The sequence below is a fragment of the Heliangelus exortis genome, chromosome 3, assembly GCF_036169615.1.
Source record: "Heliangelus exortis chromosome 3, bHelExo1.hap1, whole genome shotgun sequence".
Lineage (NCBI taxonomy): Eukaryota > Metazoa > Chordata > Aves > Apodiformes > Trochilidae > Heliangelus > Heliangelus exortis.
The window spans coordinates 88299524-88324095 of NC_092424.1; the positions used below are offsets into that span (position 1 = coordinate 88299524).

The 24572-nt window shown below is 36.9% G+C and overlaps 1 protein-coding gene across 3 annotated transcripts in view; it reads left to right on the forward strand.

The window, feature by feature from the left end:
• The window catches only part of EYS (eyes shut homolog), a 724585-nt gene that overhangs the window by 169459 nt on the left and 530554 nt on the right, over positions 1 to 24572 (forward strand). For all 3 annotated transcript variants that reach the window (XR_011725383.1, XM_071741624.1, XM_071741625.1), the window contains exons 12-13: positions 13273 to 13386; positions 15265 to 15387. Coding sequence is in view for 2 of the 3 variants with exons in the window: in XM_071741624.1 (XP_071597725.1) it covers positions 13273 to 13386; positions 15265 to 15387 (237 nt within the window). In the remaining variant the exon portion in view is untranslated. The remainder of the gene's footprint in view (positions 1 to 13272; positions 13387 to 15264; positions 15388 to 24572) is intronic.

The window sequence follows — 24572 nt, forward strand, 5'->3', positions numbered from 1 at the left end:
ACCAGTTCTGTGGACAGAAGTTTTGTTCCTTTGTTCTCAGAATAGGCTTTTAATAAAAAAAATGATCTTGCTTTGGGATCAAAACATAAAAAACCATGATCTCAACAAGGAAAGTTCACACATAATTGCTGGAGGTGTAGACAATTCTGTTTCCAAATGGGCCTTATTTTTCAGGGCATAACCTGAGTGCAATAAATTCAAATATAGCCAACTTTGGTATCTGGCTTAGTTTGACATTTTAAGAGTTGAAATTTTAAAGGGTGTAACATAAAATATTTTTATGTTTTATGCTTTCATCCTTGGAAAATGTCTAGGAGTCTTAGTACTTTATAAAACTATTACTTTGATGTAAAGTGTCTGAATTCAAGCTCCAGCAAAACTGATCCTAGACCACGTTTTTACTGGTCTCATTTTGTAGAAATTAATGAAGTTATACAAATGATAGACATATATTGTTTCTGTTTTGAAAGGAGGTGCATCTTTATTGAGTAAAGATGTGGCCAAATAGATTTAAGCATCAAGTGAGTTCCTGTTAAATAGTATGCTTATGGCTTATAGGGCTCAAGAAATCTCTCTCATTTCTCTGACATATTCATAATGCAGATTAAATTTTCTGTGGTTGTGGCCTTAATGCTAAGAATGAGAAGGAAATATTTAGATATTTTTTTAGGTGTAATCATAATTCTCATGTACTGAATATTAGAAATATATTTTCATTCCATATCTTCTATTTAAACAACTGCATTTTTTAGATCTGACCCACAGTTTCTTGGATTATTTATGTCAAATGTTCTCTTTTTATTATTTATTCCTTGCTGTCTGAAAAACAAAATAATGTTGATGTTTTAACATATGAAACATAATAAATCACCTTACTGCATATGTCATCACAGAATATCTACAATTCTGTTAAAATTCCTCTCTTTTTTAAAATAAATTTTATATATGTAAAAGGTTTCTTTCACAAAATTGATTCTGTGTGAATCACAGTCCTTTTCTTGACTATTTATGCTTTATGTTACCTTTCCATTAGCTGAGAAAACTATGGCTAGTGTCAGTAGAAACAGAGAACTCATCTCCATCTTGAGTATATCACTCCAAATACAGAGTTATAAAGCCTGAGAGCTGAAACTAATTACTTTGGTGCAAGTGTGTTGGTAAAAAAATTATGGAACTATATCCTCAGTAAATAATCATGCTAATTTCTTCCAGACCTTTAGTCCCAGAAACAGTCAATTATCAATTCCTTCCTTGCAATACTTGAACTAAGCTTATTTAATATTTCAATTCATCTATCAGATGTATTGTATTCTTGAGTTTTTAGAGTAAAGTTGTATAGCAGCTGCATCACCTGCTATGTGCTCTGATGGCTATTTGTCACTCAGTTAAAGCAATGCCAAATTATGTAGATTGCAATTTGTTTACATACAATTTATGCTAATACAAACACCCCATTTAATGATCAAGCTCTGAATTACATTACTATACTATATATGTATATTGTTTTATATATATATTGGTTTTATATATATGTGTATATATATATATATATATATATATACCTTCCTTAATACAATATGAACATTGCTACTGAAGTATTGATGTTTGGTAACAAGGCTTCCTTTAAATTTATAAATACAGCAAGAATGAAAATTATGTTTAATTCCCTAAATCAGATAATCAGGATACAGTGTTACTTTTTCATTTTGCTTGTAAATACTTACAGTTTTGTGGGGTTTTTGGTAAAGAAACAGAATTTTGACTACCCAGCACTGGTAAGGCCAAACCTGTAGTACTGTGTCCAGCTCTGGGCTCCAAGGTCTGAGACACATTGAACTACTGCAGATAGGGAGGGGCCACAAAGATGACTCAGGGACTGGAGCATCCCTCCTGTCAGGAAAGACTAAGAGTGCTGGGCCTGGAGAAGGCTCAGGTGGGATCTCATCAGTGTACAACTACCTGAATGAGACTTTTCTGTGGTGCCCAGTGGCCAGAGGCAATGGGCACAATAATTAAACACAAGCAGATACACTTGAACATCAGGAAACATTTTTTACTGTGAAGGTGTCTGAACATTGCCACAGATTTCCCAGGAATGTTGTGGAGTCTCTATCCTTGGAGATATTCAAAAGCTACCTGGACATGATCATGGCTCTAGATGACCCTGTTTGAGCAGAAGGTTTGACCAGATAACTTGCAGAGGTCCTTTATAGCCTCAGCCTTTCTGTGATTCTGTGATCTTTGACTGAAATCACTGGCTCAGTGTACTCTTGAAAAACTTCACTGATACAGTTGTACAGTGAAGCACTGGTGTGAATGCATTTGTATCACAAAGCTGCATGCTACATTTCTGTGACCTTTATAATTACAAAGAAAAGGGGATTGATCTCAACTGTCCTGAATTTACTTAATGTTTCTTGCATTTTGCACATTGTAAATTGCTTTTCTCATATTCATTTTTGTAGCAGTCTTATGTCCATTTTCAAGTTACCCTGGTTTTCCAAATCTGATTTTTTTGGCTTAAAAAGTAAGTAAGTTTTACTCATAAAAAGTAAAATAGGAATATTTTATACATTTATCATCTTTGAATTATCTTTCATATTCTTGCACCTACAAACTTCAACAGTTTTACAGTTTCATTTCAATAAAATAATTAAATACAAATATACTATTTCCTCTCACAAGTCATTTATGCTATCTGTTAGCAACAATTTGATATTCTTTGTTAGCATTCATGTCAATTTCTTTTCATATTTTCATGTGCATGGAACTGATGAAACCTGCATGGTATCCCAGTTATATCAAGCTGGTACAGTTTCAAGCATGCAAATATATTTGTATTTCAGTTGACTGCTTTCTTCTATTTTCTTGTCTAACTTAATTTTATTATATTCAAAGTAGGTAATTAAATGTGAATACATGTATTATAATGTAGTTTAAAACACTGCTCTCTACACATCCTTGATTTTGATAAAATGCAAATGAAGCTCACTTTTCCTCATGTCTTTCCAGCACATTAAGACAGTTAATTGATGTGTGTGAAAGAGGCGTCAGTCATCTGTTGGCATTCTGATCAGCAAGAAACATTGAAAAGTATATATTAATAACCTACTTCAGCAGAAACACATTAAGATAAATATAAAATGCATTTAACTTGTTGACTGTCTCTTGGACAAATTCTTTTAAAATGTGACAAGGAAAAGATAAAGAAAAAAAAATCCATCAGTACATTTTCCTTTCGTATCTTTCAGAGAGGACAATTTACACTGTGTACACCAAACAATTACGTTAAAGGCAGATTCAACTTATGCCTTTAATTTCCTCCCTCCCAGTCCTTAGGTTTGTAATATAACAAAGGCAGTTATGAACAGCTGTAACACCATGAAGTAAGCTATATAATGAAAACATTTGTAAAAAAGTCTCTGCTACCTGCAGCTGTGTATTTTCCCCAGTGATAGTTCTGCTTGGCTACTAGTTCTCCTGTAGTATCCTCAGAATATCAAGAGCAGACACTGGACATTTACATTCCTCCTGGGAAAGGCTGTCCCTGCCGTGAGTTGTCACAGGGAACTGCTGCAGTATCCCAACCAGACATGTTGAAGACTGGGAACTCTTGAATCATTATATTTTCTCAGATTTCAGACTGTCTCAAATGGTAGGGTGGCTGACAATGTGTGGGTTGTTTTTGGTTTGGCTTTTTTTTTCAGATGCTGAAAGGGAAGCAGAAATTCCTAAAACATTTTGACACTATTAGAACAAACAATAAGAATTTTAACTATTTATTTCAAAAACAACCTAAGTAATACACTTGCCAGTAGTTCTGTTAGGATATTCTCTACAAAGTGTACTTTTCAGGAGAAAAATTCTGAAATAGGAAATGCTCAGAAAGAGGAGAGTAATATTGAAAAGTATTTTTTTCCATTTTTGAAGACTGAGGCTTTTTCTCCATGCATGTTAATTTTCTGTCCTTTCAGAAAAAAAAACAAAAAACAAAAAAAACCAATTTGAGCCAGAGTTCAGATAACCATGTTTTCATTCTAAATTTGTTTCCACCTTGTTAGCTGCTTGTCAGTTAATTTTAGGGAAGTATCAGAAACTAGAAGTGTTAGCAGCATAGACTTCAGTTGTTTACTTTTACAGGCCATGTTTAAGGAATCATTTAAAGAATCTTTATAGATGGATTAAAGGGACAGTTTTTTAGAGGGGAAAAGACATTGACCGGGTCATTTAGGAGTAACAGATTAGTAAAACAGAGAAAAGAACCTGGTTTATTTGTTAATTGTTGTAAGTAGAGGGCAGGATCAATTATGGGTTTATTTAAGTTTAAGTGATTCAAATTTTACAAATGTGAGCTACTTCATCATTCTCTGTATCATCAAATTACTTTGGTTTCTATATAATAAAGCTGTTGCATTCCATTATATCCATAAGGTAGTGAATTCATAAGCTATTACCCTATAATGTATAATTTTGTTTGCTCTAGGAGGTACAAAGATTAACTGAGATAAATGCATTTTTAATCAAATGGATCATCTAGAAGGCTGAAGGAGTATGTACTGCAACAAGCTATAGTTTGTGGAGATGACAAAGATTCATCCCTTTAATTCTTTGTTCTCCCAATATTTTCTAGGGAAATTCATACACAAATTAAGACTGCTAATAAAAAGAAAGAAGTTAGTTTTATTTTGATTTGGCATGCTTTTATTCTTTGATGCAAGCAGGGTCCTAGAAAAATTTTTATACAGAGTAACTAAAATTTAAATTGTGTGGAGTGAGAATTTTTACCCTCACAGTTGATGTGATCAGTGTGTCCCTCTTATTTATCCAAAATTTAAAAATTAACAAGGAATCACATATTTACTGTTTCAGTTTGGTCATTTGTCTGTTAACAGGTGAGGATATAGACCCAAATAATACATAAAGAATTCTTCATTTTGATGAAAGCAGACAGTCTGCTTTTAAATAATTATTCAAAGAATCCTAACAAGAGACCTCAGCTGCCTAAACTGAGTTCTTTATCTTCTTGTGAGCTATATGGAAGTGATAGTACCAAATACCTTTGCAAAGAACAAAAATTGTCAATCACAGTTTAACAGAATTGCTTTCCACAGTAGAGCTTCTCAGAAAGTGAGATGCTTTTCCCCTTGTGTGGGTCTCTTGTTAGTTTGAAAAAACTCTTTTTCTTTCTTTTTCTTCTAAGATGTAATATCCCATGTTGAAAAATGTTGTCAGATCTTCAACAACTTTTCTTTTTTCTTCCATTACGGAGCACTTCTAATGAGTTGATATATCTATTTGTTTTTGGTTTTTTTCTTTTAGTTGGCTGACCCCCTTTTGTTGGACACAGGATAAAGGATGGCTACTGTTACTGAGAAAGACGAGAAAATTATCAAAACAGTAGAGTTCTTTCATCTTTTCCATATAGAATTGTTCAAAGAGGGCAAATCATGAGGATAGTTTATTATAAGAAATAAAAGTGATGGTAACTTGACATTTTGGTGTCTAACAACATCATCTAATATACTGAAGATTTTTCATTGCCTCTCATGCTGTTAAAGAAGTACTGCTTTTGATCACAGCTTTGTTTTCCATCCCTTCTCTTTTGCTCTATGACATTAGGAAATTCTTACCTTCTGGCAGTAAAGAAAAAGCAGAAAGAAATTACGACAATTACAGTTGTTAGCTAATAATTCATAGCATTTAACTTAAAGAAAATAAGTAGCAAAAGCTTCATTTCTCCTCATTTCAGGCATACGGAATGGAAAACTACCAAGTTTGCGGACAAACTTCATAAAAAATACAGAAGGAAACACAAGAGATGCTAAAACAAAGGCTTGTTAAAAAACAGTGCTTTACTTTACCAATCAATAAGGCTTGAGAAATCAGGTATTGGGTATTTGCTCTCCACCAGTACCCTGAGACAAGATTCTTGAAATGGTTTCTGAGAAAGCTGCCTCCCTGTAAAAGGAGTGAATAAAGGTTACCACCTGCCTTTAACAATCTAACCTCTCAAACATTTATTCTATCATCTGAAGCTGGCAGGAGTTACCTTGTTAGACAGAACTCCTGAATGTCTGACTGAGCATCCGCAGAGCTTTCAGCTACAAATAACAAAAGCTTGAAGATATATATTTGCTGCTTAAGAAAGAAACAATTTTCTCATTATTTCTTTGCAAAAGGCTCTGGACTCAGAGCTTTGCAGTTTCTTCGGTTCAAACTTGACATTGTTGCAAAACTTGAAATTTTAAATTTTAGTATGTTGCTATTTGCACTATGTGTGCCTCCATATCCACTCTTCTGGACTTCTAAATTAGGAACTTTGATGAGTCCTCTGTAAAAACTAATAACTTCTCTGTGAATCTAACATGTTCTTCAAGACTCTCAGTTTACCATATATTAAAGAAGTAATTCTTAATTCACTAAAGAAAAACTAAACTTGTGGTAATTCATGTATGTAGACTGCTAGAATTTAAAATATTTATATTAATTTTGCCTTTCAGCCATTCATTTTCATGATATATAATCTCAATACATGCTAAATTATTGTTTGTGTTTCAAATATGAACAACCTGTACGTGTCTTCACTAGGAAGTTAGGTCTGTCATGACCCAGATAGGGCATACAGGGAGATTCAGAATGGACCCCTGTGCTTTATTACCTCCTTCTCAGAGGGGAGGCAAGGTACAGCTACAACTGATCTTAGACTCAGGCCTAACCCTGCTGAGGAGAGAGATAAAATGTTACCCTTTGATTGGATTAAGGTGAAATGACACTCAAGTTCTGCATTTCAACATAAGATTTGATTAAAACTACAGAAGGAATAACTCATAAAAGCTGCTACTTCAATTATTTTGCATGCTCGGGCTGTACAACCAAAAAGGCTGATTATTTTGATCACAAAAGTCACAACACATGTATGTTCAAGCTGCACAACCTGGGGAAAAAATCGCAGTAGGCCTTCCATTACTTAATGATTTTAGGAAAGAAAAGGGAGAGAGAGATTGAGAGAGTGAGAGAATAGTAGAAGAAAAGTTAGAGAGATAACCTGACCTAGTTGTAGGTGTCCCTGCCCATGGCAGAAGGGTTGAAATTAGGTGATTTTTAGGGTTCCTTCTAATCCAAGCCATTTTATGATAATAGAAAATTACCAGTCCTGGATCCAGGGCTGGGGCAGCCAATGAGGGGGGGTTGGTGTCAGCCAAGCTCCCAGATCCCCTCACAGGTCCTCTTTTTATAGGCCTGTTTCAATCAAAAGTGACTTCAATGATATTAAAATTGGATGAGACATATCAGATTGAGCAACTGGAGTGGACCTCTGCCCCACTCTACTCCTCAATCTTTATTTCTATTGGTGTTGTCTCTATATGCAGACCCTGGGCCATATGCAGGCTGTTAGTTCCATAGGTGCCAGGCAGTCCTTTCTCAGGCAGTCCTTTTGCTTTGTTTGAGGTCTACAACAATGTTTCAACACCAATTCCCAGAATACATCTCTTGCGGTCCGAGATAACATTAAAATTTATTTTTGTTTTGGATCTGCGAAACTAAGTCCAACTTTAGAAGGGTCGGGTGCAAGCAGACTTTATTTGACAATTGACACAGGCAAAATTATAGAGCCAGGCAAAAAGAGGGAGAGAGGAAAAGAAAATATAGGAGAGAGAGAAAAGTGGAGAAAAAGGGTAAGAAAGTGGGAAGAAACAGTGAGAGAAAGAGAGGGTCACCACCAGGGCTCCAGCTGTCCAGTGAGTTTCCTCAAGATGGCGCTGATCCTGGACAGGGTCCAATGCAGAACAGTGGTGGGTCAAGAGATGACAAAACAGCCACAGCATGGACAGCCATATATACCCCTGAGTTCCTTTTGTTCCGAAGGGGCAGCTGTCAGTCAGCTGCCACAGAAGCCAGGCCCATTGGCATCAGAGCCATTGCAGACAGGCTGCCTGCAGGGGAGGTGCCGCAGGAGGGTGCAGTCCCCCACCCACTCATCAGTTCTTATCTCCTGCCAGGTGCCACTCCCCCTCCATTCCAGCCCCATCTGCCAGGTACATCAGCATCAGTACAATCAAAGTGGCTTCCTCCACCCTGGCCGGGGTAATCATGCTGGGAGGGACAACTCAGCATTGCATGCTGGCCCTCAGAAAAGGGGAGTAGTCTCCACCCAGTAGTTTTTATCTCTTCCAGGATGTCATCCCCTGCTCAGCTCTGGCCAGGCCAGGTCCTCCACCCTAGCCAGGGCTATTCACTTTAAAATTGCTCCTTTGAGACAATTGCAAATCAATGAGGACAGACTCTCACAACATCCTCAGGGCTAGCCTTCACAAGGTCGTGTAAAACAAATTTTAAACCTACTTCATTTTATGTTTTCTACTGGAAGTTTAAAACTACAGAACCTTTCTAGTAGTGTGTGAACTGATTCTGGTTTTGCAATTGTTTTTTTGAAGTTTTTTTTAATGGCAAAATTCTTCTTATACAGAACTGCATATAAAATATGCAGGCTGAGTACTTGAGAACGTTCCTGTTATCGCATAGATAAAATTGCTGTCAGCTACCACTTTATATCATGAGGGGTTTTATTTACATTCTCACTATAGAGTTCTGATGATAAAGTTGTAAGGAATGACCAAATATCGAGTTCTGCATTAGGATATGCTAATAGAGCTGTTAGATTAAAGGATGTTGCTGTTAAACTTACTAGTTTGTAAGACTCTCAAAATGCTGCTTCAACAGCAATTAATTTCCTTTTTCTTTTTTTGTTTTCCACTTTTTTTTATGTGCTATTAGCTGATACAAATCAGAATACACAAGTTACCTATTCTGAATTCCCAACTGGAAGAGAGCCAGACTGGGTAGGACTGATCTTGGAAATTGTCCTGGTTTGGGCCAGGATAAAGGTGATTTTCTGTCTTGTACTTTGGCTTTTAGCTAAGTCTCTTGTAAGTAGTTGCACTTGCTGAAATTAACAGCAAGTTTCTCATACAGTGTGTGTTTCTAGGACTGATAACACTTGATGTTTATAGTTACTGCTAGAGACTGGTATGCAGAGCCAAGGACACTGCTCAGCTCTGAGGAAAACATAAAGAGGTCCCACCTGCATCCCTCCTTTGGGGAGGAACGGACAAAATAGATGCCAGAATTGACCAAACAGAGTATTCCATCCCATATACGTCATCCTCAGTATAAATTTGAGGGATCACGAGGGCCAAGCCAGATTTCCAGCTTCCGGCTGCCTGCCCTTCCTGCCTTTCCTGCTTCCATTCCTTCACCCCGGCATCCTGGAAGGATCCCCTCCGTTCATCTGCCTGTGCTCCTGATCTGTGCCAGCCCTTATCTGTGTGTTCCTGCCTCCAGCTCCCAACTGCTGCCGACTCCAGGAGTCCAGCCTGGACTTTCCCAGGGCTGCCCTGTAGCCTCGTTGGTGACGTAAGAGCTATTGGGAGAAAGGGGGAAGGAATGTGGTATCCATTTTCTTGTATATTTGTATATATTTAGTAATTTTTCCTATTTATCATTACTATTTCATTAAAGTTGTGTAGTTTAGTTTCCAACCCATAAGTCTCTCTCCCTTATTCTCTCTCCTTTCTTATCAGGGAGGAGAGAGAGAGTAATAGAGAGCGTCTGTTACTCGGTTTAATTGCCAGGCCAGTGTTAAACTGTGACAGAAATAAATGTGACAATGTGGGTCTGTGAGATCCATGGTATCATTAAACCAGTTAGGTAGCAAATTATGCTATCATAGCATAGAGCTTAACCTATCTTCTACCACTTACTTAGGCATTATTTATAAGCAGGTTCTGTCAGTTCCTGGTTCTGTTGGAGGTGTCACATGCAGGGTTCTCTCTTCGGGGCCATAGGACCCTGTTGCAGAAATAAGGCTGCTGGGAAGAGACAGATTTATCTTAATGAGTGGTTCAAGGACATCTTTGCCTACAGATGATATGTTGGTTAGGAGAACATTAAAAAGGTAACGAGTACTTTTCATGCTGGAACCTTGAAACTATATGGCCCAAACATTCATGGTACAAGTATCTATACTGTTGTCCCCTGTAGTTTGGTAGTCTGTTTCTTAATCCCTCACTGTAGATTTTTCATCTTCAAGGGTAGCCAGGCTAGCAATTTTGATATTAAAACAATATGCATTGTCTGGGCTCGGTGTGAAAAACTCACCTACTCTCAATTGAAATGAGATAGACATAAATGTGCATTTCAGCCTGCATGAAGGGTTACTCCAAGATTTAGATAACCCCCATGGTTTTCCCAGAAGAACAGTTGCATCCAAATATTTCACACCTTAATTTATATTTTGTCTTTAACATTGTCTTAAAGGCTACACTTAAAGCATCACATAAAATGCAATCAACACATAAAAATAACCAATTAATGGGGAAACTTAATTAGCACTGAAAGCTAAATCAGACAAATTTTAATTCATGACTTTAATGTTGTATAATAATTTTATTTAATAATAATAGTATAATAATTTATACTTCTGTTTTTGGAAAATGAATTATGTTATCAAATATCCAAGTGGTGGTAAAATAAAGCGCTTAGGACAACTGGGGACAGTCTAGGTTGTGGGGACAGCCTAGGTTATTTATGCCATTTCCACAATGCAACAAAATCTAATCTAGAAGGGACAGTCTGGAGTTCCCTGGTTTGACCTTAATGATGCTTCACCCTGAATGGCTCTGCTTTTTTGTATTACATGTGCAAGTGGAAAAAAATGTTTCATTTCAGCAGAAAGGCCTTTGGGAAAAAATAATGTGTTCTTAACCAAAAATCTGTTCCCTGCATGATACTTTTATCATTAATGTTTTGTGATATAGCCTATCAAAAGTAAGGACTAATCACATTTCAAATGTAACAGCATGGCTAGAAATGCTGGTTAATTATAATATCTGTGAAATTAATACAGGAATTACAGTTTACCTCATATTAATCTGCATGATTTATACTTTCCAGCATCCATATGTTTACTCCTAGTAATTATTTTCATTTTCTTTGACAGACAGGCAGAATTGTGGGAAATATGTGAGGTGGATTTGTGGGAAATATGACACAGAATAATGATGATTTTGTGGTGCCTTCTAGAAACTTCAGTCTAAGAAAGAATGAAAAGGAGATTCTTTGAAAGCACATCTGAGATCTGACTTCTCTTGTATTCTTTGCAGGTTATGATCAGTATCTTATGTGAGAGCTCAACCATATATTAGAATTCATAAATAAATTCTGCAAGAAAGAGGGAAAAGAACTCACACATTGATCATGCTGGGACACTCCATTATCTGTGTTTGTTGTTTTTTTCCTAAAAGAATAATCAACTCTATACAAATTGTTTTTTTCTGGTATTCACAACTCTATCATAGATTGACATTGCATTATAATTCTGAAGCCTTTTGAATTTTTTTTTCTAAATGAGATAAGGTTGAGGGACTTTAAAGATGATTAAAAAAAAAGAAAGATATAAAATCATCTGACTTTTCTCACATACACATTTTTAATTTATTGATTTCTTTTGTTAATTTTAAAAATAATTTATTAATAAAATAAAATAATTGGTAATTTTTTGCTTTACATAAGTAAACATCTGCTTAGCAGTGTGCTTTCATTATACATCTTCTGAAGTTCATGTCCTAGGAACAAAATTAAAAAATAATGCATTTTCTCCATGTGAATAATTAGTCTAAGGTACATGGAAAGGAACTGAGCAGAAGAAGAAAAATATTCAACAGGAACAGTTCCATTTTATATATAGATTTACTTATTTTTTTTTCCTAGTAACAATGAAGATACGATTTATTTCGTTCTTCTAATCAAACTGAATATGCTAATGGTTGTGAAAAGATTAGTGGTGATATTTGGAATTAATACAGAACACAGATAGATGTGTGGTGGGTTGATCTTGGCTGGCCTTTAGACCCCCACCCAGACACCTTCTCATCCTGTCTTATTATCAGCATGGAAGAGGGAGAAAAGATAACAAATCTTATGGGATAAAGATAAGGAGATCAATTGCCTGTCGATGTCACAGGTAAAACCCATCCTGTTTTTCCCAGAGGCTCAACTTCACTCCTTCATTCCCTGCTCCTCTACAGCCTTCTCACCCCAAGCAGTGCATGGATGTGTGGAATGGGGGCTGTGGTCAGTCCATAGCAGCTCCTCTCTGCTGCTCCTTCCTCCTCACACTTTTCCCCTCTTCCTGTGTGGCCTCCATGGCTCCTTCAGGACCCCTCTGCCTACTCGAGCTCGGGGCTTTCCATGGGCTGCAGTGTGGATGAATGCTCTGGCATTGCCCTCTTCACAGGCACCTGGAACACCTTCTCCCCTCCTTCTTCTTCTTATCTTACCTGGGTGCTCATACAATTATTTCTCACCTCTTTTCTAACCCTTAATCCTCACTCTGCCTGATCAGTCTTTTGTCACTTCTTATGTACACTTGCTCTAAGGCACCACCAACACCACCATCCTGCCTGCGGAGCTCAGCCCTACCCTGCAGGGCAGTGGGGGGAGTGAGTTGGAGCCTCCTGGAACCAGCTGGAACTGGTCAGAACCAGCTGTGTCCTGCCCAGGGCAGCCCCACCCTCTCCCCTCATAGCCCCCCCCTTGCCAGCCCCAGGGCACCTGTGCACAGCACACAATGTCAGAGCTCCTCTAGGAAAGGAGAAAACTGAGCTATCCTCTCCTTCTGTAAGTTTTGATATTCTTGGAATTTTTGTTTTCATGATGTCTATTTTCCTTCCTTTAGCTACATATACACCTTCCTCATCTATTGTAATTAAGCTGTGTGCATTACATGGGCTGAAGACCTCACCGGCATGGCATGTGTTTTCTTATGCCTCAATGTATCTTGATTTTTTAATGCTCTTCTCCACAATAGAAATCACCAGATAATGGATGAGAGATATTTGATGCACTTGCATCAAATTAGGATATTATCCTAAAAATACTAAAATTACATCAATACAAACAAAACACTTAAAAGTCTTCATAGTGTTTGCATATTTCTATGAATGTCTTCTCAGTTTCTGGAAGTACTTCCTACTTTTTATTACTTTATTCCAGCAATAAAGACATGTATTTGCAATACTGAATAAGAAATGAGTGAAATTTAATTCACTGTAAGAATAATAAAGAAGGTGTGACTTCCCTTCCTTTTTCAAGGGAATATGGATCATAACACCTCCTGGTTTTAATTATGGAATAACATTTGGAATAAAAGTTTCATGTTAATAACTCACATAAAAATGAATAAAATCCAAGGTTATCTTGTTTCCTTTGCAGGTTTTTCAGGCCAGCACTGTGAAATAGAAATGAATGAGTGTGATTCAGCTCCCTGCTTGAATGGTGCTATCTGTCAGAATGATGTCAACAACTATGATTGTTTTTGCCCTGAAGGTAAGTTGTTCAAAATAATTTGTTTTTATTGTCTTTGACAATTTTCAAAATTGCCTGAAGTCTGTAAACATCTTCTTGACAGTCTTCAAAACCATTGTTAAAATGTCCTTTCTATGGAAGTTATTAATTCTTTTCTGAAGTTTCATTTGCATCTTTGTCCAACAAGGCGCCCAATAAAACAAACATGTTCATAAAGAATGAAGACAGATGTACTTGTGTTACTTTTTCCAGACAAAACCTCAGGATTTTAGCAAAGTCTGAAGGAGTGGAGAAAACACAAATGTGTAGTACGTGTAATCCACAAAAAACGTAATCAATAAACTTGCAAAGAAAATATCTCATCCTGATGTACTGACTTGCAGCTTTGTGACTGAGCGTAGGAAGCAAATTACAAGTACCATAATAATGACTGTAATGTATCTTCAGTACAAAAATCTATTAGACCTTTCACAGAAAAAAAATAATGTGATTTTCAGCACCTTGGGTTTGTTTTTTTAAAAAAATGCATATTGCAGAGTGCCATCAGAAGAGTATGAACCAATGAATGATTTCAAGAAAAAATAATTAAAGGAATTATTTAAGGTATTTGAAATTATAGTGTCTTTCCATGAAACTTCCAGGAATGGGTTTCTTCTGAATACTTGTATGGTTTTTAAAGTTGGATTTTTACTTAAAAATTAAGTTGAGGTTGTGATTTATAATCTGGTACTTTGTTTCTGCATTTTAACATTTTTATATTTGTTTTATTTTTCTCTTTAAATAGTACTATTTTGTAAGTATATGGACTGGTGGTGATTCGATTTCATAGCTTACAATATTTCCGATATGTATATATTAATACAAGCATTCTAGCGGTAATGGTAAGATCAGAAACTCATCACAAGGGTGAAAGTGCTACAAATGATTCTCATAAGTAAAACCTCTGTCGTTAGTTTAAATTAGAAGCCAAAACAGGTATTGGGAGGGAGTTGAAAATTAAGCTTGGAAAAGATGTGCTGTTTTAGTCTGCCTGACCAGCTCATAGAAAAACAAATCTTGGTATCCACTTTGATGATTTTTTGGCTTACTTGTTACCCGTGACACATGGGTCTGATTAAACCCTCAATGCAAATGAGAACTGTTACTGTATACATTATTAATGAATTAAGGGTAATTCAAAAGTTTTATGACTTAGGGATCAGTAGAAATTGGTTCCATGGTCAGTTTGAGAAATTATTGGAATATGCCTTACACTGAGAGTGCTGATGGCTTAGCATTAGTCATGGTCTTCCTGCAGCCATGGCCTGTGACAGCACTAATGACAGTCATTTGGTAGCATGACCATGAATTAGAATACATTTACAAGAGCATAAAATGTCAGACAGTGGAGTGGAGATTCTCCAGCAATTCCAAGTACAAAAAGACCCCACTTTTGGACTTCTGAGTTTTCTAGAAGTCACTATGACATAAGAAACAGATAGAGAAAAAGCAGAGGAGTAACTACTTGAGAGGCGATTTTTAAAGCTATAATCAAATGTCCATAGAGCAGCAGCACTTATCTTTGTCTGTGATGTTCTCAAAATGGCAGAAGAAATATAGATTCTTAGGTCTCTGAAAAACAAAAAGTTCAACTAGATTGATGAAAATACTGAATCCTATATTTTTTCTTTCAGTTATTAGCTCCTTTCAAAATATATTTGCTGGCCAAATTTATTTTCTTGTTAATGAAAGAGCAGAAAGAGCTTTTAGAAAGATCTTTCAATAAGACTTTCAGATAATTTTATTACAAGAGTTAATTGAAAAAAAATCTGTTTTTTAGAAAAAGGGAGAGATGTATTTTAGAAGAAAAGGTACAGATATAACTGAATAATACAAGTTATTTTTTTTTTTCCAACTAAGGATTTGAAGGTCTGAACTGTGAAATCAACTTTGATGAGTGCACTTATGGCTTCTGTAAAAGCAATTCAACTTGTTTAGACCTGGTTGCAGACTACAGGTGTGTTTGTCCACCGGGATTCACTGGTAAGATGTATTTTAACTCTGGAAAGAAAACATTAAATAGTTAAACAATTTATTTCCATTTCTGAAATGAAAACAAACTCTCTTTAATTGCCTTTTGTTCAGTGTTTTACCATTAATAAAAATGCGTTCAACTCAGCATTCTATAACATTAATAATCTGCTTTAATTTCTGCTTTAATATGATTAAAATTGAAAGCAAAATGTATTCCATTTGCTCAATTGATGGAAAGCAAAACTGGATTTTGCCTAGGAAAGTGTTCAAAACCACCAAGTCTATGAAAAACAGGTCAGCAATCATAGCTGTAGCTGTTGTTCTTTAGCTTCATAGGGTAGTATCACAGCTATATTTGATTGAGATAAAAATGAGAATACAATTTCAGCAATAGGACACTTCACCCTCTTCTAGAAAGATACCATCAGACCCTTATGATAAATACCTTGTAAACTGCACAATTATTTGTGTGTCTAACAGATTTAAGAAAATAGCTATTAGAACAGAAGCAGTCTTCATGGCCCTGCCTTCTGCCAGAAGGAGCTAACAGGATCACGGGGAAATCAATAAATCTGTCTCAAAAATATGTCATCTTAACAACTAATACGTTGTGATGTCAGGGACTGAAACACACTGACTTTCAGCTGCTTATTTCAGAAAGGCAAATGGAGCAGCATTAGTCATAAGCAGTAACAGGGCGACAAGAAGTGGCAGTCTGAGAAATCATACACAGTTAGTGGCTGTTGTAATAAAATGTAATAAAAAAAAAAAATAAAAAAGAGAGAACTATTATGGGGAAAAGAAAGGTTAAAGAAGCAAGCCAAGCAGTAAAGGATGAGGAGGCAAAATTAAGTTAAAACTAGTTTTACATTTAACTCGTTTTACTAGTTACTCCATTTACTAGTTTACATTTACTAGTAGCATCCATTTTAGGAGCACTTTACACATATTTTGTCAATGGTTAAAAATAGGCAGATGAGATGTAAGGAGTGTAAGAGATAGATGGAGATATGGAATCTGGGGAAATGATAATAGTTGCATTTCCCAAAGACATCTGCAATTTTGCTTCATCAGTTCCAACATATTCTAATATTATTCAGCATTACGAAACTGAGATGTGCTCTATTTCCTACAAGATCATATTCTCCTTTTCTTCTTTCTTGGATAACTGGCTTTGCTGTAATGAGTTTGCGTCGTATATGCCTATTTTGCGTCAATCCTGAAAATAAGGGAGGTGATTACAAAATATTTGTTCATATAAATAGAAGCATTTTAAGGCAATAACTTTAAAGAAGGAGCTTTAAAATGTAGCGGTATGCTGCAAGAATCAAAATGGAAAACATCTAATTTTTCTGTAGTAGGCTGCAAACAGGCAGCTTGAACTAGGAAAAAGCAGGAAAAGCTATTCCTTTGAAAATACAGAAACACTATTTGCATATGGTGGAATCCACAATACAAAATCAAAGCTATAAGCTAATGGGTGGGTGTGACAAAGGCAGCCTGAAACAGGGTATGTTCTCCTTAGAAACACTTTATCCTAGATTCATACTAATGCAAACAGTTTGCCAATGATACATCAGTTCATTCCAAGACAAAAATGAGTCAAGATCTGTCAACAGTAAAACAATTATCAGTGAGTTATGGGCAGATTTTAATGGGTATCTTGAGGCTTACGTTGAATCCACAGAAGTTAACATTACTGCATAATAGGCCATTATGAAAAGGCTCTATTTTGTCCTGCATTTCTGGTGTGAGAGTCTTCTCATTGTGAATTTGCTATTGACCTTGACTTCATATTGGCATATTTTGTGAGACACGACAGATCCCTCAAGAAAACAAATCAACCAGTCTGCTGACTGGAATTGGCAGTAGGGATAAGGATCCTCCTGACTACACTAAATATTTTCAGCTGCGCTCATGCTATTTGTAAAATAAATGCTCAGTCAGACATTGTGGATGTCATTAGGTCTGCTCTCTACATGCCTTTCAGCAATTCCTTCAGCCTCCCTAGAAACAGTTTTGATGCAAAATACTAGATATTTAAGCTTCTATCTTCTAAGAAAAGCAAACAATGATAAAAGAATGTTCCACGTCCTTCTGAGTTTTAGGAGTGATGTAAGTGACTTACGAAGACATTGCCAGAATAACAGTGATATACTCAAAACCTTTTTAAAGGCAAAAGAAAACATAGTGTATATAAATTAATTTAATTTTTATCCACTTAATATTTAAGCAGTGTAGAAATCCATACTATACAATGAATATAGAGAAGTGCCATTAACAGCACAGTCAAAATTGTTATACCAGAAAAATAATTAATAGCTACACATTTCCTTTGGTGTTATGTTCAATTTTCCAGTGTCTTTCTGCATCCTGTGTGTGATGGTTTCAGTCTTCTAAAGAAGGAGTGGGGAAATTTGGGCTTTAATCATTAGAATCCTAAGCCTGATATAGTAGAATCCTGAGATGATATTCCTGGTGGGGATTTCTTCCTCCTTAATCTGGTGTCCAGCTTGGGTTATTTTTATACATTCTCTCACCCAGCCTTTATCCTTCTCCTGCACTGCTAACTAGTCTGGCAGTAGTTGCCAGCTCCAGGCACACAAAGGGCTATGGTTTGTCAAGCAGTAACTGGGGGGGTCACCCCCTCTCCAGAGAGGCTACCCCAGGAGGAGAGGGTAGGGCAGGGCAGGCAGCAGTCACTCAGCCTCAGCACAAGGGTGGAACCTCAGATGCCCAGATCATGGTGAGGCAGAGCCCCTGAACTGCCAGGAAGGACATCCTCTTGCTGGGGGGCAGAAATTGTATTTATTGGGCTACAATATGAACATGGAGGCACAAGTTAGAAAGCTCCTTAACAGATCTGCTAACTCTTTGTCAATCTTGTCCTGTGTTTTTCTGATGAAACTTGATCAAGGAAGTGAAAATTCAAAAAAATCCAATTTTTTTTTTTTCCCAAACTTCTTTGTTTTCCTAGGATGCTAAAATGCTTTCCACCTGAGCTGATCCAGTACAAAAACTGTCTTAAGCTTAGCTGTTTGCTTTTCCTGCTATTTACTAGCTCCATGGGGGGTGGCATCGCTCTGATTTGGTGTTGCATGCCTTGTACATGAACACTCTGCTGGAAAGGCAGCAGTGGACAGCAGGGAGGCAGCTTCCTCTTCAAAGGACTTTGGCTGTGGTCCTCCACAGGTGGTGGAGCTTGTTCTTTCCGCGGGAAAAGTCAGGAAGGGGCAGCACTATCTATGCATACGGCAGAAAACAGGCCTGGATGGAGGGAGCTGCTCTCTCCTGCTGGTGAACACCAGCAAGACATGAACATCCAAAACAGGTGAGAAAGTCCTAAGAGGATCAGGGAGTCTTGCAGCTTCTGCTCCCAAGTGCAGATTTTACTTAAAAGAGTAAGCACCTGAATGCTAGCAGCCTAGCAACCTGCTGCATGGTGCTTCCCTTACTCTGAGCAAGATCGGCAGACGGACAGAAGCTCCTGAGAAAAAAGCAAATATTTTCTCTCCCTCCGTCTTACATTAAAGCTTGCTCTCAAATGCCCTCTTGTGGTAGTCAGCATACACAGTATCACGGTAACTATCCCGTATGAAAGAACTACTGAAAAAAACGGACAGATTTTGACACTGCCACCTCCTTCCCTCACATTGTTCTGTTCGATTTTATCAATTAGAGGAGCTTCAAGAACATCTGGCAGTTGAGATATGTAAAGGAAGTCCAGATCTGTTAACAGGACAGACCTCAAAAGTTTGAAAAGACTTCCACAGCACATCCTGAGCATTATCAGTACCTGAAGATAGGTGATGTAGGGAATTTTAACTTTGAACAGTAGGACCTGTTTAGTACTTTAAGTAATAAAATACCTTGAATCAAAGCATCAGTCAGATGGGCTGGTATGGAATTCACCAGTAATGTAGAAGGATGAGGCAATTTTATGAGATGTTGGTTACTGACACTTTGCATTATTTGGGTGGATTTCATCTAGTTGTATAAGTCACTGAAACTCAAGAGTTTTGGATGTCAGTGTTCTGGGATGAGAAGGCATGTATTTTTCATTTCCAGTAAGTAATAGGATTATATTTTGTCCATTTTAAAACATTTGTATATGCCATATTTTAGAAGTCTTTATTAATTATATAGATTTTTAAACTGTGCGCATGTACATGACTGTAGAATGTATTCCTATGCTATTAATGTGACACCAGTGAACCCTGGGTCCAAAAAATTATTCCAAAATGATTTTTACTTTAGCACTTCACACTGAATTTTGTTGTAATTTATATGCATGAGATCCTTAATCTGACTTTCTCACTTATGTCATGGTCTGTATGAATTCTCTATGTGTACCACAATCCTTGTTTTAGGTTTTGTTTGTCTCATTCGTGTTTATCACACATCAGGATGAACCAACAGTCAAATACCACTACCATTCACATGTTGACTTAAATAAGTCTTTAGGTTTTACACAGCAGACTGAATAAATTTGGAGGACTTTTAATATGCTTTTTGAAGATTGAATCTGTATAATTTCCTATGGCATGTTTCATGCTACAAGCTTTAGGAATCCTGTAGTAGCTATAGTGGCCTAAAGAAGTGATCCTTGCAACACTGACCATTTGAAAATCCAAAATATAAAAAGATGTGTGGTGTCTTCTAGTTCAACTCACTCTATCATGAGAAGACACCTTTTCTTGTGCTTTAAAAAGTCTTTTCCTGTACATTCTTTTCAAAGATTTTCTAAGCTTTTTTTCCAGCAAGCCTGCAAAGGCTCTTCTATTTTAGGCAGCTTTTGGCTGATTTGGATGTTAATATCTGGGCCATTGCACAGTTTAAAACCCCTGAGTCACTCTATCTTGCATTCCACACTGGTCATCTCCAGTCCTGTCCTCAACACTTCAAAGGAAAGAATTGGCCTGGGAAATTTATTGGTGCTTACCCATCTCTAGTTAGTCACAGATACTTAGTCTTGCTTCCATCTCGTACATCAGATTCCACATCAATTGCCCTTACAGAAGCAGCCAAAAAGCCAGCTATTCTTTACTCTGATGTCCCCTAATTGCCAGGTTCATATCAACAGCATGCATGTATCTGATCTCTAGTCAGAGTACTAATGCTAACATTTTTCAAACCAGCCCAAAACATGGAAGCTGAAGACTGAACGGGGATGGGTGGTTCCCTTGGCTCCTGACGAGCAGAAATGTCATGAGTATGAGGCAGGCTGTTGAGGGCAGGCTTCCCACAGTTGGGTTTGCAAATTTAACATACTGGAAAATTAACACTACTTAAGCATACGTGGAAATGTATTCAATATGTGTTTCTGTGGTTGTTAGAGAATGTTTATCACCACTTTTGCTATGTAAGTGTACCTGCTTCCCCTGGAAGGAATTTGGGTTAGAACTCTCGAGTGGGAAAAAAAAAAAGATCAGTAGAGTGCAGAACTCTATTTAAATTTCATCATGCTGCAAATTATATCACATAAAAAATTGAGAAAGTAATACATAAAAACTATTGAATTGCATGAAAGAAAAACAAACCAGTTATAGTTCAATAGTGATGTTTTTTCCAGTCATCTAAAAAATCAGCAAAACTTGTTTTTTGGGGTGAGAAATCAAACAGCACATTTCTTCAATAGTGTCCATCTGCAAATACTAAAGATTTTTTGAAAAGGTAAAGAGTAACAGTTGGAATCTTCTGAAAAAAAAGATAATTTAGTTCTTCAATGAAAAATATAATTAGCTGATACGTTATCTACTTTGTCATTGCTTCACTGGAGGCCTTATGAGATTATTTCTGTTTATCCCATTTAGTTTAGATATAATGATGAGCATTCAAAAGTGATGCCAATTGTCATGCATAATATACTGCACATGTAGCATTCATTAATATTTTTCTGGATGTGACTACCTATTTTGATAAATTGTAAGATAATGGTAAAAAATGGACAGACTTGTTTTTCATTTTAAAAATGTTGTTGGTTGCTGGGAGGCCCTTATCAAATAAAAAATGAAAAGCCATCACGCCTGGAAAAGCTCATGGCAGTGATTAAAGCACATATAGAAGACATTGGAAAATATGGCTGAAATTCTTGGTCTTCATAAGTTACTGTGGGAAATTAGCCAATTTTTTCCTTAGCTCCATACTTTTTATGCAAAACATTTCTCTTTTGTCTTTTCCTTTCATAGGTTTTCTATTTATATTATAAACAGTTAAGGTGATGGATGAACATGGAAGGTCATAGTATCATAGAATCATAGAATGGTTTAAGTTGGAAGGGACCTTAAATATCATCTGGTTCCAATGCCTCTGTATGAGCAGGGACACCTCCCACTAGACCAAGTTGCTCAAGGCCCCATCCGACCTGACCTAGAACACTTCCAGGGAAGGGGCAGCCACAAAAGTAATGAACAGTATGAACAGTAATATGCCAGCACAGTGAGCACAATTTTTACTTTTTACATCTGAATTAATCTACAAAAATAACATATCAATATCTAGACAGAACTTCCTACTGCATCAAGATTTTTAGAATATAACTGCCTCAATTAACCAGCTAGGATTAAGTTTTCTTTTATGATATGAGCAATCAGTGAATAAACTCTGACACAAGGCAATCTGCCTCCAGAAAACTTCCCCAGTGCACATCTTCCACCCCTGACAGGTATTGGTTTAATGAATATGAGAATCAGAAGGGGAGTCTTATGTGAGAATGGATTTCTCTAGGTTTTTTTACAGTGGACAACTCCTCTTCTGAAAAAAATCCATCAACTCACTGATCTTGGACAAAGGACTCTCCCCTGTACTCCTTCACACTGCAGTCTTACTCTAGGGTCATAATTAGTTCATTCTAGGCAGAGTAATTAGTTAGTTAGTCCTGTATGAATCTTATTACAATAAGCACACTGTGGTGCAATCATACAAAACTAAAGAAAAGTGAAACAAATGAGGCAAGATCCACTTGGACACTAGAGAGGTCCTGGGGTCTCTGGTGTTGGTGTTACATCAAACCTGTAGCCTGATGCTAGTTATCACAATCCCATAGGTACTGAGCTACAGGGTGATAATGGGACCATAATCCCACAGCTTCACTCATATGACTTGTACATCAACAAGAAACTACTGCTTCCCTCAGATCTGAGTCCTGAGGCAGAAGGGAAAAAAAATGCTAAGTTAGAATTGATATTTTTAAAGCTGTTTATAAAGCTTGTATAAGATTTTTTTTTGTCCCCCCACTGGCACTTTTGCAGTCAGGATTTTGCAGGCACTTTTGCAAGCAACAGAACTGTATATTATTTACTCTGGTAACAGCCACTTTTCCTAACAACCTGCAGGACCTCCAAGAACAGGATATACATGTTACACATATTGGCAATGATGCCACAGGGCCCAGCTGCCTTGGGGTAGGCTGTTGTCGTCATCTGGCTTTCAGAACTGTCTTGATGTTTTCCCAGGAAAGATCCACAGAAGGCTACAGAATGATTGACTTTATTATGGAATTCTTCTAACAACCTGTAGATTACTGGTTGTATGTGCTCCATTAGGTCTGCATACCAGAAGGCAGAAAATGTTGCCTATTATCCACTTTGTACTGAACCTAATTACTGAGTTTTGATTAAAGCACACTTTGAATCCAAAAATGTTCAATCCTGATTTGAATGCATGAAGAGAAGAAACCAGAACTCCATTGGCATTTTTTCCTAGTAGAAACCACAGCCAGATTTAGAAGTTTAAATTACTTATTTTTTTTTTCTTCAACTCTGAGCTATTGAGTCTTATTGCTCTTTCTACACAAAATGAAAAAGCCTCTTACTACTCAAGTATTTTCTTTTTGTAAAGACACTAATACACTGTAACCAAGTCACTTCTTGTTTTTGTTTGTTCTAAATGAAACAGATGGAGCTCTTTAAACTTTTGCCGGCAGCATGCTTTCTTCAGTTGTTGAATAAATTGTGTAGCTTTTCCTGCATCTTTCCCACATACTTGTAAATATGGAACATTTCAGTCAATGTTTTATGCAGAGGTATTTTACACATCAATAGTCTTTCTTGGTTCTTTAAATACATTTGAGAAATTTTTTTTTTTTTTTTTTTTTTTGGTCACAGCACTGCAATAGCACTCATATGCTAGGGTCCTCAGCATTTCTTTTCAGGTCACTTTTTTGTTTCCTCACACACAATTGAGCTACAGTTCAGTAGCCATAACCTACATATCTTTTTCTTTGCTTGTATCTGGCAGCTGCAAGTGACCAGAAGGGACCTGCGGTACACTTAAAAATATGCTGCTGAACTAAACAAAAGTTATCACAAGATATCACTTACTGCATCTGCTTGTCCTGTAGCATGAAGATACAAGAAGGGAAGCAAGAGTGGAAATGCAGAGTTTAAAAGTCAGTGTTGAAATAACAGAGTAAGGGTTTTTTTATATTCACCTATGGAAAAATATGCTCAGGGAAGTATGAGGTGGCTCATTTTAATCCTCACAATTTTCTCATGAGAAAGAATTGAGGCGTAAAAATAGGTTTAATGTGCTGAAAGTTGTACTTCTCTCTTTGTAGGACTTTCCACCTCTCCCTCTGTATTTTAACCATGTCCATTTATGGTATGCATGAATAATGTTTGTTTCTTCTTCCTGCTTGTGGTAATGACAGAATCATAGAATGTCAGGTTGGAGGGGACCTCCAGGATCATCCGGGCCGAGCCTTCTAATATTGTTTGTATGATATATCTCATCATCCTGTGGAGCTGAGACTTAAAACTTCCCAAAGTGAGGGAACCTAGCATTTGCCCTGGGAGGCCATTCCAATGTCTGACTGTCCTCAATATTTTTTGACCTATTATAAATGTCCTATAATAATAACTGTCCTATAATATTTTTACTACATCCTCAGTGTCCTCTATTTCTTTAGTTGCTGCATGCTTGACTCTCCTCTGTCTTACCTGACTAATACAGAAATGTTTTCCAAGAGAGGCAGAGGTACGGATTTTGACAGACGCAAAGTGCGTTCCACAGTGCGAGCTCTTTTACCACACATTAAGAACTTAAGACCTTTCCTATCCTATTTTAAATTTTCTATACTTTTTGATATAAATGACTTTTGGTCCTTCCTTACATGACCAGTGTCCTTACATGACACCCACATCCTCCTTTATCCTACCCTGAGGCGGAGAACATATACTATACTGTGCCATTCC